At 37.7% G+C, this 17,882-nt stretch overlaps 1 protein-coding gene across 2 annotated transcripts in view; it reads right to left on the bottom strand.

The window, feature by feature from the left end:
- Nucleotides 1–2,958: 2,958 nt before the first annotated feature.
- TRPC6 (transient receptor potential cation channel subfamily C member 6) overlaps nt 2,959–17,882 on the bottom strand; it is a 111,787-nt gene continuing 96,863 nt past the window's right edge. Inside the window, exons 8-12 of one of the 2 annotated variants that reach the window (XM_074916664.1) lie at nt 17,117–17,312; nt 15,290–15,493; nt 7,406–7,501; nt 5,453–5,528; nt 2,959–4,129 (exon numbers count right to left, since the gene is read on the bottom strand). In XM_074916664.1, coding sequence (XP_074772765.1) covers nt 3,978–4,129; nt 5,453–5,528; nt 7,406–7,501; nt 15,290–15,493; nt 17,117–17,312 — 724 coding nt within the window. In that variant the 3' untranslated portion in view covers nt 2,959–3,977. The remainder of the gene's footprint in view (nt 4,130–5,452; nt 5,529–7,405; nt 7,502–15,289; nt 15,494–17,116; nt 17,313–17,882) is intronic. The other variant, XM_074916675.1, reaches the window with a different exon arrangement.

Genomic DNA, 17,882 nt, shown 5'->3' with positions numbered 1-17,882 from the left:
AGATGAAGCAAAACCATGCCTCTGACCATTTCTATCCACTGAGTACAAGAAAGTCTAGATGAGCTCAGATGCAGAAGTCTTTATGGCTGGTATCTAAAATCAGATGAATCTCTAGATCTCACTTTAAAATCAGTAAGATTCATTGGCTTGGCCTGGCAGTGCTCTAAAATAGGGTGAAATACAGCAGATTTTAACCTGGAATATCTGAACCTATATGTGAAACCCTGTAGCTCTTACTCAGGACCTGTTACTGCAAATCTTGATTATCTTAAGCTTCCATTGCAACATTACTCTCTAACATCTGCAGTCCTCCATGATGTATAAGTCTTTTTCACAATAGTTAGGCATGATTTGGTTTCATCCAGAATAGGAGGAAAAACCCTTGGGCAAAGCTTTGTTGATATGGGGATCTCTGTTCACAATTTCTTAAGCCTTCCTATATCTTTTAGTGAAATATGTTTGCATGAACAGAAAAGTAAATGCCTAAGAGATTACAGATTCTACTCACCATGTCTCATAATTCAAGCTTAAGGAAAATTCAGGGGAAAAAATAATTATAAAGGGAATACTTCATAGGAGGTCTGGTTTAGATGTGGAAGCTGCTGCTGCAGAAATTGTTAATTGCTGAGCTCAAAAAAATAACAAGATTTAAAGAAACATTTAAATAGGTAGCAAGACTATCTTATTTTCCTAATAATTCACAAAAAATTCCGGAAATACTTCCTCATCAATGTCAATCTTGTCTTACTAGAAACCAGAAAGAGAACCATGTAGGATGCAAATGATCTGTTACCTACTAGAGACATTCTGAAACATCTAGCATCAGTCACAGTTAGTCACAGCAGACAAAATACTTGACCTTGAGTCTAATCAAATATGAAAAGACCGTTGTTTCTTCTATGACACTTTTTTTTTGTACTAGTGTTGCTAGCAAATTAAAGTATTTTGCCATAGTTGTCTTGCTGCCTTTGAAGCAAGAGCAGCCAAAGGTTCCCAGTGAAGGATCAATGTATTCATACAATACATCACAAAGGTATTTTGAGTCTGGTACATTTAATTTTTTTATCAGAATAATATATTTGGTATTGTGCTCATTTTAAATACTACATTGCTTGTCACACTACATTTGGCAATAGAACTCTTCAAATATATTTAACAAATTGTTCCATGAGTAATAACTACATATAAAATATCTTCATTGAATTAAAAAAATCCGTATGTATTTTCTTCATGAAATACAATATATACATTATGATCTTATAATTTTAAGGTAAGTCAAAATTTGGGCTTAAACAAATTCACAGTGTCCATTTTACCTCTGTAATAAAAATCTTCACTTTAGAAGTGCCTGGATCTTAAACTGTGTTTATGTATTTCCTTACATTGGTTTATGGAGATTGAAGGTTCTACATCATCTAGAACTAGATTTTAGATCCAAATTGTCTATTACAATGACCAAAAATAAAGATTTTCGATTACTGAAAGTGAACTTTGACAGTCCTTGTTACCTCAAGTTCTGACCAACAGATTTTCTGAAGAGCTTGTCAAAGATGGAAAATATGCTTTGAGCAGTACGGCCTCGAACACAGTCATTCAGTGTTGTAGTAAGTGCTCACTGCTTCAGAAAACCAGGCCCAAAATACTCAAGCAGGAATGCAAAATCAGTGGCCAGTCCCAGCCAAGGGAGATGGACAGGAACCATCCAGGAGCTGAAAGGCAGTAAAGTTAGTGTCATGCTGCCTTCCAGCCCAAGATCACCTCAACTGCCTTCATTTTCTACACAACGGCTGACACAGGAACCAGAGTGTTTGTGACAAAGAACAGCCAGTTGGGTCATCACAAGGTCTGCAGTAACCGCTGTTGATTACCACAGAAAATACTGCAGGTTATGAGGTAACGCTTGTTCATGATCAAAGGTGAGTTACGAAATTGGATGTTCTGTAGTTCAGTTTTTCAGGCCAGCGCACTGTGCTTTTTAATACAAACTGCTCTACTACCTTTGAAAATCATACTTTCCTTCTCCTCCCTCAGAGGAAGAAGCCTTAAAAGTTTCTAAACCCTGAGTTCATTATGCCTGAGGCCTACAAGGACATGTATTGTCCCACACGCTCCATTTGTGGCTGAATGGGCCAAGCAGAAGGCTGAGCACTTCCCCAAACCATAACAAACATGCTCGGGGCCACAGAGGCTTCCACCGCTCTCCAGGCAGGACACAGCCCCTTGCTTCCACCTCTCTCTACATGGTTTCAAAATCCTTTCCAATGCACTCTTTTTTCCCTGAAAATACACAGTGATTTCACCAACAATTTTTTTAAAAAGGACTACCAGTAAATTCAGCTAGAAACTAATCTAAACCCATTAAAAAATAACCTCCAGTCTAAAGGGGAGAGGCAAGAACATTCTGATACATTCCACAATAAATAAGTTTCACAAAGCTAATTTAAAAGCAATTACTGACAAGCCATTTTCAGCCTTGTTTCCTAAACATACAAGGCTTTTACAGGTGCATTATACATCTTGATGTTCTTGTTACAATTTTTCACCACTCTTTCACTAATTTCTACCAAGCCTTAGAGAAGCAGAGATCCCCAAAGTAATATATGCTTCTAATAGTCCCAGAATTGGTGATTGTCAGAGGTCAGAAACCCAAATTACTATATAACTGAGGGAAAATTTAGATGGAATTTAGCCTTTATCTATCTGGAGAGACAGAAACCAGCTGACTATCCTGCATGGACTTATTAGCTGGCCACTCACACAACTATCAGCCAGGCACAGCATGGGACCTCTTCTCTGGTTTAACAGAAGGAGACATAGAAGTATTGCAGTGGCAGGGTGGAAGCACTGGTGACTTCTGATGATGACATGGAGTGAAGGTTCTTCATTGAAGAAGTCCTAGTGAATACAGCACAAGACCTGAGCTTTCTCTAGTAGAAAAAAGGACAAGGGATGCAAATCCATAGAAGATGAGATTTCATGAATTTTTGGAACAACAGTTTTTTGTTTGCTAAGGATAGATCCGAAAAAAATTCAATTACTTAAGTTTATCTGTGGGGAAACATGGTCCCCAACATATAATGTTCCTGGAATTCAGAGATAGGGTTTGCACATAACATTTTAGTATCTTCCACCTTAAATAAACGTGTCACCAGCTTTACATTAAAATCCCTACTTCAAAGTTCGCAAGTTTTAGTTCAAGACATAAAAGATGGAGAATTTGTGAATTCTGAAACAGATCAGAACATCAAGATTAATTATTTTGGATTAAAGAAGTTTTCTTCAGGCCTCAGCAATAGCTTTTCGATAAACTTGGTGAAAAATATTTCTTTATTAATGCACTAACTCCCATTGGAAACTAGGTATATTTCAGGATAGTCCAGTGGTGACAGGGGTAAATAGGGAAAAGGGTAACACAGTAGTCTGAGTAGTCTGATATCTATCTCTTCAAGGAGATGTTCAAATAAATTACTTTAATATCCTGCATATTTTTAAGAAAGGCAGTTAGATTTTTTTGCTAGTTGGGAATGCTTGAAAAATTAAATAGCATTTGATATAAATATGTAAAAGCCTGGAATTTTCCTCTTTTGCTGCACTTAAATATATGTAAGAATGTCTACAAAAGGAAATTTGCAAAAATAACCAGTAAATGTAAGAAAAGTTTAGATTTATGCCTTTAATCTTTCATGACTGGGCTCATCAAGATTCCACTGGAATTCTAAAAGAGGTAAACTGAATATCAGAAATGATCTCAAATTAAGTCTTCTTCAACAGGTAAATAATAAATAAATATATTTACTCAAGTGGCATCTCCTCCTTACCGTGGACCCAGAGGATTTGCCACTGTGGTTTTTCAATAAGGAACTGGAATGATTTAATTTCTGAATCTGTTGTAGAAATGTGAGCTAGACTTGAGAAAAACAGAAATATGGCTTTAAGTGAATTCTTTAACGTTCTGTTGCACTTCTTAAACATTTAGGTTATCTCTTGCTTTCTTCTTCCTTAGAGTCAACTGATAGCTTTTCCCCAAGTTTCCTTATAAGTTCTGCCAGATCTTCAGAATTTTGAGATTTTTCCTCAAGGAGTTCATACCGGAGACTTGAGATGTCCTGTTTAATTTCCTTAAGTTCACCTGTAACAGATGTTAGAAGATCACACTATTAAGAAACAAAGGAAAAAACCAGCATATCCAAATATCTCAGTTATGATGGGTTTTCTCTGGATTTCTTTGTTGAAAGAGGAAAAAGTGGATGTTCTGCACCTGCTGGTGAATGGTGGCTTAGGGATAGGAATATGAAGATGAAGTTCAGGAATTAAACAAAACTGAAGGCACAGGTGTGAGAGATCACATCAGTTCACAATCACTTCCCTGGGGAGCCTGTTCCAATGCTTGATAACCCATTCAGTGAAGAAATATTTCTAATATCCGATCTAAACCTCCCCTGGCACAACTGCAGGCTCTCCTCTTGTCCTATCACTTGTTACTTGGGAAAAGAGACCGAGACCCACCCTCCTTTCAGGGAGCTGTAGAGGCTGATGAGGTCTCCCCTCAGCCTCCTTTTCTCCAGACTAAACACCCCCAGTTCCCTCACCTGCTCCTCATAAGACTTGTGCTCTGGACCCTTCACCAGCTTGGTTGTCCTTCTCTTGGAGACACTCCAGCCCCTCAATGTCTTTCTTGTAGTGAGGGACCCGAAACTGAACACACTATTCGAGGTGCAGCCTCACCAGTGCTGAGTACAGGGGCACAATCACTTCCCTAAGTCCTGGTGGCCACAATATTTCTGATACAAGCCAGGATGCTGTTGGCTGCCTTGGCCACCTGGGCACACTGCTGGCTCATGTGCAGCCGGCTGTTGCCCAACACGTCCAGGTCCTTTTCTGTATATCATGCAGGTTGGAGGTGCCTGAGTCTTCCTGGCCAGCAACAAGCACTGTCCAAAAGAGAGTGGTCTTCTCCTTTTCCTGCTGCACTAAGTGTCCTTCCAGCACCAGAGGGGTGTAAACAAAAGAAAACATTTCTGTGAAGTGCATTCACTAGCTGTTTCCAGCTAATAAATCACTCCGAAAAGAGGCTGAAGTGTGTGTATCCCCATATATGAGTCCCCAATAAGAACATATATTCACACAGGGAGAATTCGTACAGGAGAGCCTCAAACCAGCTGCTGCACTAAATTCAGGCCTCACCATGGGAAACGCATGGGTATTACTAGCAGTAGCAACACTTTTCACAAGAAGTCATCAGATAAGTGATAGTTTCTGATCGGAGAGCAGAGACAGAAAGCCACATCTCTTCCTTAACTTCGATTTCATGTTCATTTTACCTCTTGCACTTGTAAATATGTCAAGTGGATTAAGTATTTTGTAAACATATTTTTCAAGTGGCACATGTAACCGCTTTAATTGGTTTGATTCTCTGATTAGAGATAAACATACAATTCATAAACATACTCACCTTCATTGACTTCATCACTTTCCTTATCTATCTGAGCCTTCAGTACATATCTTTTAATGAGGCGCTTCATTATTTTCTGCAGAGAAGAAAGAAGGAAAGAAAAAAGAGTTTTCTTAGTTGGTCTTTCTATTACTGCTATGACATTTCAAAATATGAGGTGTTATGTCCTTCTGTTGCATTCAGACATTTTAGTGTGGGACTTACAGGGTTAAAGGAATAAAAAGTCTGTTTTCATCTACAGTAGATATTTAAAATTTATGATTCTGCACATATATGTACATGAAAGTTAGAAAACTAAACATGTCTTAGGAATGTTATCATTCATGAAGCTTAACCTACTACTGGAGTCTGTGAGAATGATTAATACAGCTGCAGCTTTGATTTCCATGTAGGTGGAACCATCTAGCCTATATTGCTACCAGAATATGCTAATGACCCTGATTAGCAGTGCTAATTGCTAAACCCTTTTGCTATCAGTCTATTTTAATCCACTTTTATATTATATTTGATAAGTTAACTTTTCCCATTGTAAGCCTTAGAGAAAACGGGACCCACAATTCTAAGAGTTGTTTAAGCATCTCATCTAACCAAACAGAGATACTTTCTAATGTAAATATACATATCTCCCCTTTAATTCTCTCTGTGGATAGAAAAAGCAAACCTGGGAGCACAGTTCGTTTCAGACAACTAAAACTGATCAAATAAATCCCACCATTCAAATGACTACCCTCTCTGATAATGATAAAGGGGAACCTAGGCCAGCAAATTGAGATGTAAATTTTACCTTCCCAGGAAAAATGAATTCCACCCCTGATTCTCCCATTAGTTCAAATTACTTGAATGAGAACAAGGTATCTAATTATCTCTGAGGATCTATCTTTCTATCTTTGGGTTTAATATTTTCATGTGGTGTAACCCATGACAAAACAATACTTTCTGGGTTTCACTACAAGATATAAAATATATGTAGGTTTATGTGTCTGCTTTTGTCTCCACAGTAATAGACCTGACCAGAGATGGTTATGATGTGAATCATCCCAGATTAGTGGTTCTAGACCATCACTGCAGTCATGCTTGCAAGGTCAGCATCTGTACTGTTTATTCTAATAATCCAAAAATGTTTCAAATACAAAGCCACACATTCTCACATTTATGGGATAAATCTGTACTCTTCAAATGTATCACTGCATCATAATGAAATTGGCTGTGAAAAAGTCAGGGAGTTTTTGGAATAGACTTGTGCAGACACTGCATAATATAAGAGTGGAGCTGAGTTAGCCTGCCCAAGGGAAAAAACTTTTCTCTCTTGGATGGTTAAAAAAGGTACACCTGTTTTCTACATCCTTGCGCATTCAGATGGTCCTGTTCTATTGCCCACGCAGCCCTTGCTTCTTCCTTTCCACCTGCTTTGTAATATTACAGGAAGGAAAGGAGCAGCCTCTGGAGCAGAATAGCTGAGCTTTATGTGAACTGTGCTGGGTCTCTTTATACTTAATTGCACAAAGGCTCACTGCAGTTGTTTAGGAGACAAAGAATAAACAGACTATATTGATAGCATAAAGCCTGAAAGATATTTGCAGTGCTTGAAGTATTAGTATATAGAGATGTAGCACAATAAGCTATTTTGATTTTGATTTTCTTTTTGGTTTTCTTAATTCATACTGTGCAGCTGAGGACTCAACCTGTCACCAAAATTAAAAACATTTTTCGAGCACTTTAAAATATTGCACTATAACGGTAAGGTTTAAGAAACAAAGACTAGAGAAAAACAACCTCAGACTGTACTGCAAATACCTAAACCATTGACATTTATTTCTGATATACACAAGGTCTGTGGATTTATTCTTGATTCATATTGTTTAACATAAATTCAAAACTGTCCTTGTGCTGCGTGCTGTCTGTCTGCCAGTTCTATTACTTCTTGATTTTGTTTTAAAATAAACTGGTTTTTACCTGGTATTGCCTTGGAGGATTGTTTAAACTGTTTAAATGGATTTCATCCGAGCTTCTTATACTTGATTGCTTCCTTTGACCAAGCTGAAATAGAAACTAAATTTAGAGTACAAAATAAATAGAAGAACAATATGCTTAATTACCTCATGCATATGTCGTATGACAGAACATTAACTCAGTTTGGGGAATATTAAATTACTGTGCTGAAGTCTTCTAAGGCCTTTGGTTATTTGGGATATGCTGGGATATAGTTTGCTCGGGAGGAAAGCAGGAGAAGGTTAGATGCTTATGCAGCTCTACAGGCCTGTCACGCATCAAGGGAGCCCAAAACACAATACCTGATGTTAATGAAGGCTAAAACCTTCTTGTAGCCATTTCTTCTGCAACTGAAATCAAGCATATATACTTCACTCTTAAGGTATAACAGGAACTTCCCATGGTTGAACTTTGATAATAAATGGAAGTAGGAATATGGAATATGTGATAAATATTCACCAGATGTCAATTAGAAAATGATAAAAAGTTCTCAGCAGAGAGAATTTACCAGGGCTTCATTCTAACATACATGTACTAATACAAACCCTAAAATAAAACACTTGGGAATTGTATAGGTATAAAAAGGCTGAATGAGGCATTAGGTTCAGTTGTTTAATCAGCAATGATTAAAATTCTCAATTCTCACAGCTGCTGCAAAGGTTGCTCCTTAAAAGTCTTCTCGTTTTCTAGAATTCCAAATAACTTTATACTCACTTTAACAGTAAAGCATGTAAGTCTTCATGAAACTGCAAATGGAATAATTTAAATATTTTTAGATTTTGTTTAGCATTTCATAGAATCATAGAATGGTTTGTGTTGAAAGGGGCCTTTAAAGATCAAATAGTTCAACCCCCCTGTCACGGGCAGGGACATCTTTCACTAGATCAGGTTTGTACTTTGATATTTTTTTCCTGAAGAAAAGATTACACTTCTTGATAAAATACAATAATTTGAAATTAATATAAAGTTTACACTGAATTTGGACTTTCTTTTTGCTCTTTAAAAATACTCACAATATCTATATACAGATACTTTTGAAAACACTATCTATTCAGACTATGTTTATCTGACTAAGAAAAATAATAATGTAAGACATATAGTAATATATAAATAGATATCTAGATAATTCATTTTTATCTCTAACATATTAACCTGAATTTGGACGGAAATTGAACTAAAGATGTATAAAAAGGCAAGTTATGGTTGCTTTTCCTTGCCTGAATAAAATTACCTTAAATATTTTGAATATATTAGAAAACATAAGTTTATCTAAACGTTTTAACTTAAAACTATGTATCTAATTTATAATAAAAAATAGTGGCTAGTGAGTTTTACATGACTCTGTAATCACTATGTCTTTCAGGATTTTAGAACTAATAATACTCTTGGGCCTTACCTTTATTACTAGGTTAAAAAAATGAAAAAAATCTTCTTGCTTTTTCAGCTCCTAGTTGCCTAATGCACAATTTTTGGAAATAATGTAGTAGAATAAGAGGAAGATTATGCTTCCTCTTCAGTGGCAGAGGAAAGTCACTGTGGCCAAAGCTGCCTGGGCTCACCGCCCAAGGCGTGAGCTTGGGCTCCGGCTATGTGGCTGGTGTCCCAGTCCTTCTGGATTTCTGACTTTTTCTGCATCTGTGATATCCTTCATGATCCTGGTACTTACCAGTTTACATATAATCTGCAAATGAATTCAATTTTATGATGTATTTTTTAAATATTTATTATGCATTTAATTAGGTATTTTAAATGTAATCTGTCATGCCGGTTACCAGTTTCAAATTTATGTTACATTGGTTCACTTCAAAAGTTAGTCCAATGCTTAACTGAAACTTGATTTTCACCTGAAATAACAAAATTGGTAATATGTGGTGAAATGAGTTAAAGGAGACACTGCAAACTCGTGAAACCAGATACACTGTAATAATCTTTATCTTAACTTTGACCCTTCAGCACTCTGCATTTTTTGAACAGAATAATGTACTTCTAATTAGCTACAGGCTGCGCCTTGAAAGTTGGCAGGTAAATCAGAAGTATATAACTTCAATGAATCTACTTATATAACAGTGACAGGACATCTATTGTATGTTGCTGAATGACCACTTGGTGGCAGAGATTGCCAAGATTTCGTTATAACTTCATTTTTACACAAAATTTTTAAACTCTCTTTAAGTTTCATGCCTATGGCTTTATCCTCTCCCAAAAATTACTACTAAAGTAATCTCAGCTTGTCACATTAATGACTGAACTAGAACTTGTATTTTTAAGTTAATATCTATTGAACATCAGTACATGACTAAATGGAGGGTAAAAAAATATAATTTAAATAAAACAATGATAAAAACCCTAACAAAAACACTCCTCCAGGAGTGTTGTGTAGACGAAGAAATGCAGCATAAATGGAACATTCCTCTTAGAAAACACCTTTGTTAAACTTGCTTCTCATTTCGTCAGTCTCTAGTATTACTTAAAATTAATGTAATCAGAATAGTAATGCAATTACTGTAGCTGTTTTGTGCAGAACTTTATTAACATCTTAAATCCCAGTTTTCAGAAGCAGCTGACCACTTGGAATGACAGTAAATCATACGTGCTTGGACCAGATGGGAGGGTTCCCAGAAAATGACTCAGTTGTGTTCCAATAACCAGAGGTCACTTGGGAAAATTTCAGAAACACTGTTAATTACTAGGAAAGTAAAAATTAACATAGTTTTTATTGCTTGAATGAGGGTTTAAAGCTATTTCAATAACTAGTTGTTCCTTATTTCTACCCTGAAAGGTCATGTTTTAAGAAAAAAGTTTAAATACATCATGTGCCACTGTCAGTTTTTAGTTCAGGAAGATGAACAAGTTCTGTGACTCTTAGACCATAAACTTTCTCATTCACAAGGCAGTTTTTCAATTTAGAATAAAACTCAAAGCAGGTTTTTTAAAACTCTCCTTTTCCTTCATTTATTTCTCCCCTTTTTTGGTTTCAGTTTCTTGTTCACTTGATATTTAAAACACCGGTTCTAGCCTGAAACAGAAGAAATCTGTGGGGTTTGATCAACAGGCTAAAAGAAAACATCTTCATAGCCTTTATTATTATATGTAGATATGTCTCAAGAAATTAGTTTCTGGTGTGCTACACTTCGAACACAGCTATGTAAATCACTCGCCATTTAGCACTGATGGCATCTGGCTTAATTTTCTGCCAAAGGTAATCAGGGCAGAGGTGGCTCTAGGGCCAGAATTTCCCCTCTTCTCATCCTAATTCTTGTCTTTACACTTGTCCTGTTGCTGCTGCCACTTTTGCACTGAGAAGATGCAGGTTCTGGAGGAGAAAGACCCACAGGCTGGGTCTAGATCCGTAAACTCAAGCGTGTATTAACATTTCTGGGTACTGCAATGCAACGTCTCCTATCAGTAAACTTCAAGTGTCCTCCCAAATATGACTTGCACCAGAGCAACCTCAGGCACAGTTTGGCAGCTGGAATGGTCTGGGGACAAGAGCTTGCAGCAACCCTACTTTGGGAGGAAAACTACTTGAATAGGGACAAGCCAATCCTGAATTGGCCTCAGTGCCCAGACAAACTCTGTCACGTTTAATTTACTAGCATAGACACAGCCACCAAGACTTGGATCTGGTCTTGACAAATCTTTTCTTTGCACATTGCATTTATAGTAGCTCCTTGCGCAACAGTCACAGCAGCACGAGCCTGCTCAGCACAGGATGAGTCCAAAGTCGAAACGCAAAAAGCCTGAGAATGCCTTTGAGAAGATGCCACAAAACAACCTCAACGATAATGAATCATCAACAGTGGGTCAAGATGTGACACAAAACCATTTTATATATTTTTTTAGGAGTGTGAAGGATAGCAGCATCTGATAGATTCAGATAAAGTCAACTGCACAGTATGTGGTGGTCCAATAGGTAAGTAAAAATGTAATCAGCAGTCACCCTGCTGGAAAAGCTGAAGAAGAAATAGGTGTTACTCAGCTGCTTTATGTCTTTCAACATAAAAGCTTTTTTTAAAATTTCATCTGCAGTTTTATAGCTTCTTTGGCTGGGGAGTAAGGACATTTCATTTAGCATTAGTTGTACTACAATCTGTAGTGAGTGGAAAGCATTAATGTTTGAAGACCAAAATTCAGGGTTAGGAAAAAAATTGATAAATGATGGTTGCATCCTTAGAGATCTCTTTCAGAGGGACTGCTGTAAAAGCAGAATCTGCTGTTACTATTTTATCTAGAATTGGTAATTATTACATTTTGCACCTTTCTAGCCATCTGAATTGCTAGGCTTGGATATAATTTTGAAAAGGAATGGTAAAAATCCAGCTTCTTTACTTAGGGTGTAAGAATGGAATTTTTAAGAGTACCTGTTTTATGGGAACATAAATTTAATTTTAAAAAGTCATTAAAAATACATTTCTAGCTTATGTGCTTTTGACAGTCACAAATTAAGTGAATTAGAAGAAAAAATCCTTTGATTTGTTGCATCTCATCATAACTCAATTTGAAGTTTATATGCATCTCCTTAAAGTAATGATTTTTTAATAATGACTTTATCACTCATGGAAGTTATAAAATTGATTTGCATCAAGCAGCTTGACTAAAAGTTTTGCAAATGCCAGCATCATTAAAAACTTGAGCAAATACAGTATCATCTCTATTGGGTCTTAAATATATTAGGATTAGATTTCCCAAATAAATTTAGATGTGTGAAACGTTAGAAAAATTACTGGTAGCACACATAAGGCATCTGAAATTAAAAAAAATCTTGACATCGGTGACGTTTGTAATATCTGTGTTTGTTTTTATAGACTACTATGAACTTAGCAGAGGCAGAGCCTCGTCAGAAGCACAGTAATTTTCCCTAGAGCTCCATTTTTTTCTTCTAGGATTGCAACCAGATTCTTTTCTCTTTTACTCTTCAACTGATAACTGTGACGGAAAATGGGCTTGTCACGTTGGTAACAGAGAGCTGACAGATGCATGTAAATTCTTTACTGGCCCCCAGTCTAATGACTAATGACTCCTGACTACAGACTCAAGAACTCCGAACTTTGAACAGGCCTCTGGCCAGACTGCTGCCTATTTTAAGATCTTTCCACATTAAAATTTCCATAAATGACACATTTGTTTCTGCCACCATGACGAACCTATAATTCCTTTCTTTCTGTGAATGTTAGCATATGCTCACCTTTCTACTCACTGTCTTGCAAAGGTCTTCTTCCATAACATGTTACAATAATGCTAGTCTTTACACTTCCAATACCACCTAAAACCATGTGCTATGCCCCATATTCTCCTAAAGCAAGTCATTTGATTTATACCAAGACACTGTAGCAAAAACAGACTGACTACAAACTCTTTAAATAAGCACCTGAGATACAGCAATGAATCAACTCAAGTGCTTTTCACTGCACTTGTGCAAATAAAACAGGTAACAGAATGCTTCACAATAAAAGCACTCTCAGTGGAAGCAGAGACAGGCTACAAAGGGGGAATTGAGAAACTCTGCCCAGGCATGTGAGATTGGTGTTAGGAAAGATAAAGCTCACCTTAAGCTGACATTTGCAAGGGCAGTAGCAAGAGCTTCTACTGCTGCAGTAGCAGTATAATGCTAAACAAGGAAAATGTGGGCCTGTTGCTCATTGGGCAGGGGGTTTAGTGGCAGAGGACTCAGGTAAGGCTTGGGACTTGGTACCTTCTTTGCCTTAGCTTTCACCAACAGTCTCTCAGGCCTCTGTGCTTAGTGAAGGGATTCGAGGAGGAGAATGACCAGCTCTGGAGGACAGTCAAGTCAGGGGTTACTTGAGAGAACTTGGTCTAGGCAAGTCCATTGGACACAATGGGCTGCATCCATGGGTGCTGAGACAGCAGATTAAGTTCTTGAAAATATGCTATCATCTTTGAAAAATCATGGAAATTTGGAGAGGTCCCCAAAGGCTGGAGAAAGACATAGAATCATAGAGTCATTCAGGTTGGAAAAGACCCTTGGGATCATCCAGTCCAACCATCAGCCCTACTCTACAAAGTTCTCCCCTACACCGTATCTCATCGACCATATCATCACGACCCTTAAACACGCACAGGGATGGTGACTCCACCACCTCCCTGGGCAGCTTATTCCACTGTCTGACCACTCTTTCTGTGAAAAATTTTTTATGTCAAACTCATCTCCAGAGAATGTCAAAATGATGATCTGGGCAATCACAGGCCACTAAACCTCCCTTCAGTAACACAAAATAATGGATTGAGTCATCTTAGAGCACATTTTGGGGTACAAGGAAGAGGACAAGATGGTTAGGAAAAGTAACTGTGGGTTTATGAAAAGTAAACCTGTCTGACCATCTGGATGGCCTTCTCAGATAGGATTTTTTTACTGGATTTGCAGATGAGGACAGAGCTGGAGATGTCCACTACCTTGACTTTAGCAAGGGTTTTAACATCGTATCCTATAATATTCTTGTACCCATGTCAGGATTTTACTGCCTGGATGGGTGGACAACTAGATGGGTAAAATCCTAAGTGGATGGTTGCACTCAGAAGGCAATATAAGGGTCCTGTCCTGGGACTTGCCCTTTTAAACATCTTTATCAAAGACCAGGCATCAGAGGCAGCGTCAGAGCACACTCCTGTCAACTTTGCAGACAAAGCCAGATTTGGGGGGAGCAGTTGACAGATTTGAGGGCAGGGATGCCATCCAGGAGGACAGGGGTGACAGAAACCCTATGAATTTCAATAAGGACAAATGGGAAGGAATAACTCAACAACAACCACTGGGGACTGGCTGGATGGGGAGCAGCTCTGCAGAAAAGGACCTGGGAGACTTGTGGGACAGTGAGAAAGATGGTAGAAAAGCTTCAGCAAGTTCAGCAGAGGGTCACCAAGACATTTCGGGCTGGATCACTTGCCCTGTGAAGAGACACTGGGGAATATGGGCTTGTTCAGCCTGAAGTAGATATGGCTTCAGGCATACCTAACACTGGCCTCCAGCGTATACAGGGAGATATTGAGGAGATGGAGCTTGGCTTTTCACAGTACTGCAGGACAAGAGGATCATAGCATCATAGAACAATTTGGGTTGGAAGGGACCTTAATGATAATCTAGTTACGACCCCCTGCCATGGGCAGGGACACCTTCCACCAGCCCAGGTTGCTCACAGCCCCGTCCAACCTGTCCTTGAACACTGCCAGGGAGGGGGCAGCCACAGCTGCTCTGGGCAACCTGTGCCAGTGTCTCATCACCCTCACAGGGAAGAATTTCTTCCTCACATCTAATGTAAATCTACCCTCTTTCAGTTTAAAGCCATTACCCCTTGTCCTATCACTACACTCCCCTGTGAAACATCTCTCTCTGGCTTTCTTGTAGGTCCCCTTTGGGTACTGGAAGGCTGCTACAAATTCAAACAAGAGGCAGAAGAAACTGAGGGGCAGTCAGGAGGTGACACATGCTGCCCAGAGAGGTTGTGAAGTCTCCATCCCTGGAGGTTTTCAAGACTTGATTGGATGAAGCCCCGAGCAACCAGCCTGACCTTAGAGTTGACCCTGGTGCAAGCAGGAGGTTGGACCAGAGACCTCCTGAAGTCCCTCCCAGCCTGAATTATTCTCGGATTTTGTGACAAGAAGCAGAAAGAACTGTAAATTTACAAAGTTATTTTTGAACTTAACAGATGGCAGATGTAGACAAATATATGAGAAAACAAATTAAGGAATAGAGCCTGTATGTCATGACTGACTTCAGTATGGACTAATGATGTTGGGAAATTCATGAGAAAAAGCAGGTTAACAACAAAAATGAAGTTTAAAATTGGTTTTATCTTTTAAAATTAGCAGTCAGTATACACATTAAAAAATTACCTTGTTCATCTCTGCATCTTCCTTAAAGCTTTTCTTTTGGCACAGAAATGGTTTAGAAATACAGTTTTTGATTCTGAGTAGGAGATACAGCAAAGACTTTGGGCTTGGCACTAAGTTGAAGGGTACTGGAAGAGTTCTCCCTTCTTCAAAGTAAGAAAACCAAAGTTTAGCCCTTGCAAATTTCCATTCTACATCAGCATCATCCTGTAAAGCAGAAACATGGCTGTTAATAAACTGTTAATATCACCTTGACTATTGAAGATGCTCTAGATAAACTTTATGGTTTTTTTGAATGTAACTGGCTGAAAATAATCTCCAACAGATCAAGAAGTTGTTTATAATATGTGAAAACTAAATTTCAATGAGTGGGACTGTTCTCATTAGTCCATTTAAATAATGCAATTACAGAAGAACAAAGTGGATTTGATTTAAACATTGGCTACTGCAGAGTGAGTGCTAATAGTCTGCAATACAGGATCACAAAACCACATCTCTTGTTCTCTTTGTAAACACACTGATTAGAAGGAGAGCTCTGACTTAAAAGCAATACAATGCTCAAGTTAAAGCTTCATGGCAACACTCAAATTCACCCGCTCTAGGGCTTCACTGAGTAGTTGCCTTCTTGGAACACTCTCATGTTCAGGAAATAAAACTGAAAAATCCTATGTTAACATAACAATCTCTCAATGAGACTAAAAGCTCTGATTTCTTATTGGTTTCTTCTGTAGCAATTAGTCTATTATCTTTTTTGTGAAGAAGACATAGTATCAGAATTTTAAATGAAAACTTTATTCTATTACTTTAAAGATAAAGTTGGAAAGGATTAGGTAATTTTTACCTAATCCTTTCCGTTTGCTGGGATATATGATTAAATCAGGTATGGTATCATCACCATGGTTTATGTTTAACATTTACGATAGTCAAAATATGCAATTTATTCCTCCATGTAAAGTTTAATAGTGTTTCTGCAGAAAGGACCTAAGTTATGTTCAAGGACATGACTCAGTACCGCTGTAGCTGTTTATAGAAGCTGTTTGTATCCAGTGACCATATTTTCAGATAGTAGCTTGGTTTTATTTGCTGTGAACCTGATGGCCTCCTGAGTTAGAAGAATCTGAAACTCCCTAGAGAACATGTGTTGCTCTTGCCCAAGCTGAACAATGCTACAATCCCAAACCAGAGCCCAGAACCTGGGACCAAAGAGGTGTGAAACCTGAGTCTGCTGCTTTGTGGCAAGGGCGTCACCTGGGAAAGGCTGAGGTGGCCTAGCTCCTGAAGATCTGCTTCCTTTTTTTATTAAACAATGATAATGATTTAGCCTGTTGTTTTCCGCAGCATACAACAGTACATGCTGATTTTCAGTAGCCCTGCTGATTACTTTGTCAAATAAAGTTTTGTTCACTGCAGATGACTAGAGCAACAGTTTAGATAAAAGAAGAAAATAGCATATTACAGACTTGCTTGCAAGGTCAAGGCATAGGAATGAGAACATTCTCGCTGCAAGAGGCATGCTACTCAAGTAGTAACTACAAATGAGGCAAAGATCAACAAAGAAGTCACACATCCTCTTCAGGGACATAACACAGTTCACCAGCAGTTTCTTAGTCCAGTCTAGTTCTTACTATTGCAAGCACATGCAACTGCACAATTTCCAGGTATTTTATAATAAAAATGTACAGTGGACTTAGTGTTTTCTCCTAATATATTCCAAAAGCCTATGTGTTACTTTTCTTAAATAAGATGTCAACAAGAAAATTTTCAGGCGATTTAGACAATTGGGTATAACAGTAAATGTGGTGATATTTCACCATAAATGGAGTTTTTTACCTCAATTTCCTGGAATGAGCTGTTGATCATTGCAATAAGCATGTTCAGTAAGACAATGACCATGGTAACATTATAGACTCCATAAAGGACATAACCAATATTTTCAATAAATTTGTGTTTATAATTGATGACAACTGATTTAACTTCTGAGAGTCCAAATATAGCCCAGAATAATGTCTTGAAACTTTCTTCAACACTAAAAGGAGAAATTGAACACACACATATGTTACTGAAGAAAAGATGTATATTCTTACTGTATAAATTGCCAGCTACCATTTTTATACAGTGTACAAATTTTTCCATTATCATAATGCAGAACTCTACCATAGTGATATTATGCAGAACAAGTAGACTATCTAATCTCATAGGTACAGGCTGTTTCATAATATGAGATTCCTAATATTTAAGATTGACAATAAAACCATCTGATTCAGTTTAGGAATTTTATTAGTATTATTATTATTATATCCTCAAAAGAATATTACAATTCACTTGTTAACTACTTTAATCTACATGCTACATGCTTGCTGGTAATGTGAATGCACATAACAAAAATAATTCACCGTAGATACTTCATTTTAACTGCACCATTAGTTCACTTAGTATGAATTATTTCACCATTAATATAACATTTTGAAACTGTGAAGAAGACAGGATGTCTGACTGCAAATCAGTATTTTTCAAAGAATGAGTCTCACAGACTATAACCTTCCAGTTGAGTTTTCACTATTCCACAAATTCAAGGAAAAGGTAATAAGCCATGGTG

This window comes from Athene noctua, chromosome 1 (genome assembly GCF_965140245.1).
Source record: "Athene noctua chromosome 1, bAthNoc1.hap1.1, whole genome shotgun sequence".
Taxonomy (NCBI): Eukaryota; Metazoa; Chordata; class Aves; order Strigiformes; family Strigidae; genus Athene; species Athene noctua.
Note: the sequence above shows the minus strand (reverse complement) of the source record. Positions and strands in the feature narration are given on the sequence as shown.